This window comes from Diorhabda sublineata, chromosome 8 (assembly GCF_026230105.1).
Source record: "Diorhabda sublineata isolate icDioSubl1.1 chromosome 8, icDioSubl1.1, whole genome shotgun sequence".
Classification (NCBI taxonomy): Eukaryota; Metazoa; Arthropoda; class Insecta; order Coleoptera; family Chrysomelidae; genus Diorhabda; species Diorhabda sublineata.
In genome coordinates, this window is record NC_079481.1 from 25,764,600 (window position 1) to 25,776,151 (window position 11,552).

Genomic DNA, 11,552 nt, shown 5'->3' on the forward strand with positions numbered 1-11,552 from the left:
AGTCCAGGATGAAAATCTCAACCAGGTTTGGATAAGAGAGAAAGGGTTTTAGTGGGAAGTACGAGTAAGGTACAGTTGCATACGTCTTCGTCACCTTTCATATAAAAAAAACGTGTTACTGGAATGTTTCAAATTCTTATTTGGTCCTATTTAATCAGATTTTCATCTTAGATACAATGTTTCCTATTTTGACTGTCTTATTCATCTCTCTGCTCCTTGTATTATTATTTCAAACATTTATCAATGTCTTACGATCAGTTTCTATTCAGTTGCTCCACTTGCATGTCTGTTATTCTCAAAAGTCATTTCATTCTCCATTTTCTTTCCATCATGTGTCTTGATCTTATTATATACTCTATTTGGTATTATTCCTGATATAATATTTCTCCTTTTCAGTATTTTCAGTTCCTTTGTCATTTTTTTACTTCCATAGATACTGTGCTATATATTTATATCAAAAGTTCACCTTGAAAATAAAAAATTCTTGTATAAACAGAAATTTGCGCGTGGCAAACTTCTTTATCAATTATAAGTGATTAAATTAGTTAGTTATAGAATTTCTAACAAAATGAAGTGGTGCGCAATCATCATTTTAATACTAATAGGTATGTTTTTGATTTCGATAAATTTCTGTTATAAGAGTAGAAAGATTAGAAAACAAATCATCATCGTATTAACCTTCTATCTCAATAAACAATAAAGTTCTTTTCAAATTCACAACAAATAAACTAAACACTACAACATATAAATCAAATGCCTCTTTCATTGATCCTAATTTTGGAGAGAATATTTCACAAGATATCAATAAAAAAAATTATTGTTACTTAAAATGATAACAATATCGACTGAAAGCATATATTTACTACAATATGTGTGATTGAATCCAATCCAATTAATGTTGGGTGAGCAATATTTCAAAATGTCAGCCGGCGGTTTGACTGTCTACTACTGTTTGAGAAGGATGTTTGCTACAGTTCCCGTTTCACCTTAAAAGTTGAGGAGGATTTATATCAACTGACATGGCTCAAAGGCATATCTAGAACAACTTTCTGAATATAATATGTATCATTTGACAAAAATTCATTATTGATACATACAAGCAATACGGTATAAAACAGCATTAGATAACAGTCTAAAATACTTTTTCTATCTATAAAATTGAATTATGAATATTATTTGAATATATTAAAAAGTAAAAGATGTTGATTTTCGAAATTTCATCGACGGTGGGATAGATTTTTGATAAGAGGTAGCTTCAGGGGTTTCTAGAAAATTATTGTTTGTTTTTTCTAATATGTGATGAGCCATTTCTTGAACAATTCAGATTTTTTTCTATGAACCTCATAGCTTTGACATGAATATGAAACGAAATTCGCTTCTGTTTGAGTTGTTAACATTAATCCACTCTAAATAGGAGCATAAATTTGGTTATGTTTTTAATACAATCCTTGAGAAGTTGCAGAATCGTACGGTTCATATTTCACGATATTTTAAACAATTAGATTCAATTAGTTCAGTTTTATCTGCAAATAATAACTTCTGTCTCAAGCACATTTTGTACTTCATATAATCATTTGAAGCTTCTAGGTATAAAATTTTATTTGATTTCCCACGAAAATCGTTGATATTGAGTTGTTCGTCTTGGTATAAGAATTTTATGGTGAAAGTGAGATTCATTATATCTCCAAATTCACGTTCTTGTTTTTATTTCAATTGATTAAATTACCAAATCAATCTGTCAATTAAGAGCTTGGGAAGCATTAAAAGAACATGAAAGTTTCTAGTTGATTGAAGGGTAGTATGTCTATTAACAAAAATGTGAACGAATAGTTTTTGAGAAGGTGGAGCATACACTCTCGAAACATGACGTATCATAGGAAGTTTGGCTACGCATTAATTTTCTTAGGTAGGATTTTATTCCAAACATCTGTGTCGAAATGATCTACACTAAATAACAGATAACGTTTGAATTTCTACGTAATAAGGTTTTATTTGGAAATGTAGCGAGAAAACTTTCGGGCCATTACATATTTATTTCAATATTTCTGTGCATAACAATGTTTTATGGATATGTTTGAACTTATTTACTTTGTCAAACGGGATATTTTGGAATAGAAGAAGGTTTCAAGTGCTATCTATGAATAAATTTCCACATTGTTGCACCAACATCATTCTCTCCAATAAATTCGGAGATTAATGATGAAATTCATTGCAGTTGATCTGTTTTCTTGAAAAAAAGTAAAATTAGTCATTCGAAAATTGAACACAATTTAATAAAAATGGAATCTGCACAAGAGTTCTTGAATTTATTCGAACCAATTTAAAATTATACTGCTAAGGGCATATTAAGAAAAGGCAGTAAGTGAATAATGGGTAAGTTCTTTGTGAAATTCAACGACAGTTCAAAACTTGATATAAATTCTTCAGTTTTTACTAGCAGTTCAATATGAGTTTTAATGCACCATATACTGACAACTGTTTAGCATTGGGAAACAAAATTAAAGTAGAGGTGATGCTAAAAAAAATACCTAAGAATAATAGAGAGTTGATACTTAGAGATAAAAATCGCAGTTGAAAGAATTCAATTCTTGAAGAATTATTGAAGATACTAATAGAGTAAGTTAAAGCTATGGAACTTTACTATGTGTCAAGGAAAGTCTACTGAATGTCAAACCAAAGAAGACACAATTTTTCATTCTGTTCTGAGAACAAATATATGAAAAGCATACTGTATCACGAGATAGGGGATTTGAATTCAATAGGAATTGCCGCAGCTCATCTTTCTCTGACGATTGGGTTGGCCAGTATAGAAACACTACAATGATTTTCATAGATTGCTTAACGAGGCTCTCGAAAATTTGGAAGAAATTGAGTTCTCTTTACCGATTGTAGGTCATTCTTTCATACTGCCAAAATGTGTCTTCAATATTGAATTGAAAATTTTTCTCTGTTGATACATGATGAAACAGTGCAGAAGATTATTATTACTTCTGTTACGTGATGCTCTGTTCAGTGGTCACTAAAGCTGGAAAAAATTGTGCGAGAAAGAATGTTTTACTTGAAAATATGTCAAAAGAAGTAGTTGTGATATAAGATACGATATTTCTCTCGTGAAAATATCTTGATCAGAAATTTCATGTATGCCACAGTTGTCCGCTTCAGGCGATTATGTTGATGAAAATTGTGGATGATTTCACCATGATTTGAAATTTTGTTAGACTAGAAAACTCAAAAACTGTAATTTTACTGAGCAATGAATAATACTAATAATAGGTACTATTTTACACATTATTCTTCTACTTTGTTTGATTCTGAAACAAATTTCAAAATTAACGACTCGACAGAGCCAAAACACTCTTAATTCCAAACTAACCATTCAAATAAATATTTTTCTACAAAACTATACTTTTCATCTTTGCTATAGCAAAAAAAACTGAATGATTACATAATTTATGTTACATATATATAAGTTTTCTGTTTTTCAATGGAATATGAATATATAGTGCTTATCATGTAGGTCTAATAAAAATGATTAAAAGTCAGATATGAGGATGAGGAGTTTTAATAGTTTTTGGGTACATTGATATCTTTTTTCAATAAAATTTCAGATGAACTGCACTAACAGTCAAAACTTATCACACACTACTTAAAAAGAAACTGATTTTATTTACGATTGAACCAGATTTAGTTTTCTCTGTATTTTGTTTAGTTAAGAGTTAGCTAGGTAGCTGATAAAATGTTAGGGAATTATCCAAACGGTTTTTACCTCAGATTTTCAGCAAGTCGCATCGATTTGCTTGAAATTTTAACAGTATATTGTCAATACCTTAAAAAGTGAAGTCTATTCTATGCCCTAATCTGTCAAAATTCCGACTAGAGAGGTGGTAATTTTTGTTTGTTGAAACGAATGTTTGTTATAGACCTAATACAAACCGAGTTATGATTTATTAAAATTTATTTGGTAAACCGAGGATTTTGAAAAATTGAAAACTAAATAAGAGGAAAACGGTCAATTTTACGAAAAATATGTGAATGATACTTTCTAATACATAAAATAACACTTTCATGGAAGAAAACGTCAGTTTACCTTAACCAGTACATCTTTGTTTCAGGAACAGTGAAATCTCGGAATGTACTCGAAAAACGAGCAGGTAAAAGACTTTGTAATAATTATTCGCAAAACTAGTAGTGAAAATTGGATATTCTCTCTGAATTTCCAGAAATTGCACAAAATTTTGAGACAATTCTATCAAGTAACGAATCTTCACGAATTTTTTTCATTACGAATAAAAATTTTTATAAAAACATTTATATTGGAAAAGTTACTGATGATTTGTATTGCTTTCTCATTTATGAATATTGAAAGCAAATCTCAACCGTGAGTTGTGGTTTAAATAGACTTTGTAATAAAATTTAATTCAAAGTTTGTGTTGACGAGACAGTTCAATTATTTCAATTAAGGTCACACGAGCTCATTTAATGTAGCCGTCTTATTGAACAGTTTCGAAAAATAATTTTCTGCAGATTGTTAATTATATATGTATCATAACTAATTTTCAGTATCAAGAAGAATTGTACGTCAAACATTATCGTCCATAACACCAACTCCGCTATCTTCACTGAGAGATTTATTAATAAAAAACTGTGTGAACAATGGAATTTCAGCGAATGATTTGAGAGATATGAAAGTGAGTTGTGCAATATTTATTATAAAAAGTGATGATTTCAAATGATGTTTCGTAATTGTATCAAGTATAATCTCATTTGTTGAAAGTTCAGCGAGGAAGACTACATTCTTTTGGAAGGATCAGTTATTGAGCAACAGAAAAATTCTGAAGATGCCAAACGCATGAGTGGGCAAAACGTCAAGTGGCAGTTATTTTTGACGACGGCTTGATAGCTCAAGAAACATTTAAGCAATAAACGACGAAAAGCCTTACACAATTGATTCCACATCAATATATCTCCCATAATTTTTCTCCTACCAAAATTTCGCAATAGATCTTGAAAGCTCCGTATAAAGGCCTCACTTGAGCGATTGACATTAAGTATACATGAGAACAGGAGGAACTATGAAGAATGTGTCATCATATTAACAAACACCAGAAAACCAATTGTCTAATAAACGTATGCAAATAATTATATCAGATGAAGATTCTAGGAATCGACTGCATTGGAAATCTGTGTGGTACGTGATACTATCCACGTTTCCAATCAAATATTCATGATTCAAGAGAAAGTTTAATCCCTCTTTAATCAGTTTCAACCATTTCAAATAATATTCGGAATACGTTCTTCCAAGATTAGTAATAAAATATTTGAATTATTTCTGACAATAATATTGAAAATATCAATCAATCAATATTAAAAGTTCGATTGGAAAACTGCGACTAAAGAACATTATTTCAGGTTCATACGGAAATATTAAAAACTCATCACAAAAAACTATATCAAATAAATACATTTTGATATTTCAACTTGTTTCACAAGATTATGACAAGAGCTCCTAATTAATAATAACTTTGAAAGGGTTAGTTTTATACATTTTCCTCTCTCCAAAACTAGAACAACCACTGCTCCAAAGTTCAATTGTATTTAATTTTTTGAGTTGAAAACAAGAATGATCTAACAATTTTTCATTCCAACTCTACTTGAAGTATAATGATGAATTTAATTCACCTAATAATAATAAAACTTCCCAGGTATTCATCTCAATATATGTTATAGGCAAGTTTTGATAGAATGGCAAGATGCATGTCCAATGTGATTATATATACTACTCCCAAAGAGGAATATATCAATAATACAATTGAATGTACCAATGATACAAACTCAAAAATTAGTCACTGTTTGAAAGATTCTCAGAAGTATTTTTCTCATTTGGACTTAGAAATCACCACATCACTTATTAATTTTGTATATGACTACAAAGATATACTGAAAAGTGAGTAATGCATCATTTGTAATTTGGTAACAATTAAATGCAGCATGCATACGAATATGTTTATAAATTACTTATCAGTGTTGTAATGTTTGTCCTCTGACCAAAATACCTTATCAATATATGTTCTCTGTATTTATTTTTGTTTAATTAATCTAAGATTAGGTCATCAAATGAAGACATGCCAATTATTTTCGATCACTCTAATTTTTCAGATAATATATGGTATTGATAAAAGTATTAATAAAAATAAGATATTTTGAGACAAAGCATGGTTAATGTAGGATTGTCAAAATGTTATTATCAAATGAATCAAAAAAAGTTTGATAGTCATTTGTATCAAGACAATCCTCAAAACTTTGAATACTCTGAATATCCCAACTGTACCTATATAAAAGGTTTGAGAGAAGTACTGATACTAATTTTTCAATTACCAAAGTTATTTTTCTCTCCTAACGGTATCCCATAAGATTAGTTTCTTCGGGCTGCTTTATACCTGCGGAGATTAATCTGATTTTCAAACGACTCTATGATTTCTACCATTACAGGTTTAACGGCTTCTTCAGATTTTGAAGATGAAGATTTCTCTGGGCAATATAGCCAGCTGGAAATCAGTTATTAAAATGTGAAGACGGTGAGCACCATTCCATCGATTGTACTGCTTGAGATTTGCATCAAACTGGTAGTCCTAGGTTTCATCCCTTGAAACGATGGTTCGTAAAAATATTGGTTTCCTATTACAAAAAGTGATAAAACCTACACCAGCTCCCCTCTATTTTGTTTTTTACGTCTGATACGTCACAAATCGGAAACATAACTCAAATCCTCACAGACGCTGGTACGCACTATATCCTTCTAATGATCAATTCCTCCACCATCAATCGTAGAGTCAGTCTCCGAATTCTTGTTCCTGCTCGCTCAATCGCATCTGATGTCCTCTTTGAACTTTGAAACAATTGGACACATATTTCCTAGTAATGGTGTCTGTTCCAGATTCTCACACCAACATTTCCTATTTCTCCTTAGGATTTTTACAACCAAATCGATGAATTCAGAGATTTGTTTCGGAAAAAAATTTTGATTATATATAAGTATAAGATTTTAATATATTTTCAATATGTTATATGAATGCTGATTATATTATTGATGGAAATAATTTCGATTTCTTGGGATATACTAGATAGAGGCATATATCATGAACTATTATATTATCTGTCAATCGGGTCGTGCTTTATTTTCTTAGGTACCGATTTGGAGAGCTGTGTCCAGAAATTGAGAACAAATGAAGATTTTGCAGTATCCTATCTTACTTGTTTACGTGATAGAGGAAGAGGGTTGGATGACGGCCCTTCCATTCCTAACTCTAAGACGGAGTTTTGCAAGTGAGTTGAAACATTAACGTAGAAAATAGATCCACTAGATATTTGTAATAATTCTGGGGAACTGACATAATTAGAATATATCCAATATAAGGGATTCTCCAGACTATTTCCTTCGAAAAATTTAAGCCAACCAAAAAGCTGTAATATTTTATGTTTACCTAGCAACGATCAAATTTCAGCGATAATACTGCACTAGTGCAAATTATCGATACTTTGGATTAGTGCCAAATTTTCGTCTAGGATTAATAAACATCATTTGGTTTTAATTTTATATTTTAAGAAAAGGAACAATTATTGTTTATTTTGAATTAAATTTTTCTCAGGAAATAGTCTACCAAAATGCCCTCTCGTGCATGTCAAATTGTCTCATAATTTATTTAAAAAATTAAATTATCGACAATTTGACATGCACTCGGGACATTAATATTGAATATCTCATAATATATATAGACATCATCATTTTAACTCAGCTATTGTGTTTGGGTATGTATTACCCGAGAGCTCTGTATCAATTTTCAAATTTCACTGTTGTCTCTGGAACCCTTCATATTATAACAAATTCGCTGGAAGAAATGAACGACTTAACTACTGTGTAGGACAATCGGGTACGAGAAACCCGGCTGCAATATGACTGAGTTAAGGGTTAATTAATTTCAAGACATATAATGTTAGTAACAAATGGCTATACCGTATTGATCAGATTATAAATGTTAAATTTCTACTTCGATACGTTGAAAATTATACATGTTTTGATTGATGTTAGAAAACTTAGATTGTCGCAAAGATATTTTTACTGCCCTTTAGATATTTCTTATTTGATAGTATATTATTGTCTTTACTCTAGCGAGATATTTGGTTTCGAAAGGTAGTATGTTAAAACTTTTGTTATATCATTTGAATTAGTATACAAACTGCGCCATCACTACCACATGAACAGTTTTTCATATTTTATTAAAATACTAATTCAATTACCTAGGCCCCATAGTTCTAGAGGCATTTGTTCTACAGTTGTTGAATGGAAATTTCAAATTGTCTTCTTCTTTTGTATAACAGTAATCAAGTCTTACAAATATCAGAAATAATACTCCAAAGATATGGTTTTTAATTCTATTGCACCCTTTTTACTATTTATCTACCCTTAAAAACTTCATTCAAGTAATTTCAAACAGTATTCCTAGGGTAGCGCAATTTCTGTGGAAAAAATTGATATTTTCACCAGCTACATTTCTAATTGTACGAATAATTATTTGTCAAATAACAGTTATGCTATTGATACAATTAATAACATCAACTTTCAAGGATTTTGTATTCTATCCCTACGGATTAATCTAGAATTAATATCATTAGTATCTACAATAGTAATGATAAACTTAAACAGTTTTTAACTGGAAACATGAAGATCTAGATCTAACTTTTATGTTATGTTTTCAATTTATCTTCAGATAACCATCGTGTCTTTATGAAGATGAAGTGAATTCTTTTTAGTAATGTTGATGACAGACCCTATACTAACATAATGTTGTAATACAATGTTTCGACTGGATCTTCAAGGATGTTGTACTAAACGTTGCATACTGTCCAAGGATTTTTCAGGATTGGTTTTGGTCTTTCGTCGAGTAGTTTTAGGGCGATTTTTAGCTGAAACCACTCCTTCAAATATACTCTTTACTTCCATTCATCATTATTTTCGTAAGCTATAAAGAAATCAAAATCAAATTATTAGCAAGTTACGTCTCTTCATGAGTACACTCTATAATTATATTGGATGGAAGTAGAAAAGTCGTCACCTGAGAGTCATTAGAGCATGTTTTAACAATAAGTTTTCAAATAAACAAATGTTACAATTTGATCAGCTTTCAGCGAACTGAAACAAAAAATTCGCAAAAGTTACCTTATACAAGGTGATCTAAATCTACTGGAAAAGTTCTTGATTCAGTTTTTTGGAATTGCCATGGAGTAATCATGATTGATTTTTTGGATAAGGGTAGAACAATAACTGGAGATTACTACTTGAAATTACTAATCACTATACGGAAAAAATAAAGAGAAAAGACGTGGAAGGCTATCCAAAGGTGTTCTGTTTTTGCAGGACAACGCCCCTGCACACAAATCTCATATTACCAAGCAAAAAATCATGATTTACGGTTTGAATTACTAGAACATCCCTCTTATTCACTAGATTTGGCTCCGTCCGACTATCATTTCTTTCTTCAACTGAAAAAAAGTTTTTAAGGTCGTAAATTTTCTTCCAACGAGGAGGTAATAAAAGCTGTGGAGGTCTGATTTGCAGAGCAAGAAGAAGCATTTTTTTGAAAGGTCTAGAGACGTTGCAGTTTCGCTGTAATAAATGTATCCAATTAAGAGGAGAATATGTTGAGTATTAAAATATTTTGACATTGAAATTTTATTTGTTTCTATAGTAGGCTAAGTATTTTTCAATATATCCTCGTAGTTCAGATGTACAGGTGGATTTCTTATTTATTAGACCCTTTTAGCGTTTTGTCCGTCCGTCTGTCTGTAGCAGCAATACGTCCTTACAGGAACCATGAAACGAACTCATTTTTTTGTATTTGATTCCTGTATTTCTGTAGAAGTGCTGAAACGAAGAAAAATTTTGGTACCTCTTAGGAAAAAATTGATTGATTTAACACAAATTTGATCCCTTTGATCATGCAAGGCCAAATGACCTCATATGACATGAACTGAATCATTATCAATCGACGTCAATAGGTATCGACGGACGTCAATTCATGTCATTGAAGTCATTTTTCATTCCATTAACCGATTATTATAAGAATTATCATTGTTTCAACATGTACTTTTTCAAAATATTACTTGACATTGACAACTTGTATATATTGATTAATAGATAACCTACAACATGAATATTAATACAACTACAAAAATGCAATTGATAGCGTTCACTTATTTTCGAGAAAAAACTGAACAAAAAAGAATAGAATAAAAATGTGGTTAAAACAGATTTCTATTTTGATATTAATGTTGTATTTAATCCATTAATCAATATTATTTTGTAAGTTTTCAATGTCAAGCGATATTTTGATAAAGACCGTAATTTTGACCAGTCTTTTTCTTAATAATGTTCAAAATTTCTATAGTTTCTGTACATCTACATCTGAACAGGAATTAAATACTTGTTCATCTTTAGATTCCCATTTAAGTCCGTCGACAATTTCGGCATACTTATTTCAATCCTGAGTAGTGCCAATTAAAGATGATGTGTTCATACCAGTCCAATCGCGTATGTTTTTTAACCATGAACGTTGTCTGCGTCCAGGTCCACGTCAAGGAATTAAATACAAAAATCCTAACTTGGCTACATGCTTCCTGTGAAGAGATATCGTTGCTTCAGTATTTTTTTGTAAACACGTCAAAATCGAAATATTCCAATTCGACATAAAATTTCTGATTTTTACATTTTTGTTATATATTTTACATTTTATTTTTTAGAAAATGCATACCAAGAAATAGATGTTTGCCTGATACCATGGATGAATACTGTAAAAATTCTACAATCGTTAGTAAATTTACAAAAAATTACAAGAAAGCCATGCAGTTGTCATGTAAACTTGATGAATCGGAAGCAGAGTGAGATACTTATATTGAACATACGAGTACATTCAAAATATTATAAAATACATGTCAAAATGGTTACGTAATAAATTTTATCAAAACTTGTTATTTGTTTAAATTTGTGATTTGTACGTTTCTTAGGAATCCCTGCTATGTTATTAGAATCATAAAGTGCTTTTCGGCCTGTCAAATATTAATGGTACTGATATTAGTCCGGTCAATTTAGACAATCCATGTTGAAAAAATTCCTATATAGCTGAAAATCAGTAAAATTGTTGAAAATATGATTAAACATAAAATTCTGAAGTTACACATCATTCCTGTGTATGAAAAAAATGTTATTCAAAATAAAAATCTGAGATAAAATGATTCATAAAGTAAAATTTGTAATCGTCCCCTATGAGGTATTGCACTCCAAGTCATAACTTTCAAATTCTTCTTCTTGTTCTTTTTCTTCATCTCCATGCTGAGTAAATTTAAATTGCGTCAACAGCAATGTATCGCATGTCGCCTCGTTGAAATCAAACGGTGCCTCCACTTTTGGTGATTTAAAATTATAGCACGACCGGCCTTGACAAGGTGTACATGAGAGTCCGACTTTTCTTCAACCACATTTAGCACTGCATCCTAGCCAC

At 30.7% G+C, this 11,552-nt stretch overlaps 1 protein-coding gene across 1 annotated transcript; it reads left to right on the forward strand.

Moving 5' to 3' along the window:
* Positions 1-363: 363 nt before the first annotated feature.
* On the forward strand, positions 364-11,021 carry LOC130447500 (uncharacterized). The gene is made up of 6 exons (XM_056784358.1): positions 364-605; positions 4,113-4,151; positions 4,561-4,688; positions 5,728-5,944; positions 7,185-7,323; positions 10,795-11,021. Exons 1-6 carry the CDS (start codon positions 569-571, stop codon positions 10,934-10,936), a joined length of 702 nt encoding a protein of 233 aa, XP_056640336.1. The 5' UTR covers positions 364-568; the 3' UTR covers positions 10,937-11,021.
* Positions 11,022-11,552: the final 531 nt, after the last annotated feature.

Excerpts from the sequence above, each read along its gene's own strand:
- LOC130447500 (XM_056784358.1), top strand. The coding sequence starts at position 569 with ATGAAGTGGTGCGCAATCATCATTTTAATACTAATAG. Across the intron at positions 4,689-5,727 it reads ATGATTTGAGAGATATGAAA|GCAAGTTTTGATAGAATGGC; the intron begins GTGAGTTGTGCA and ends TATATGTTATAG. Across the intron at positions 5,945-7,184 it reads CTACAAAGATATACTGAAAA|GTACCGATTTGGAGAGCTGT; the intron begins GTGAGTAATGCA and ends TTATTTTCTTAG.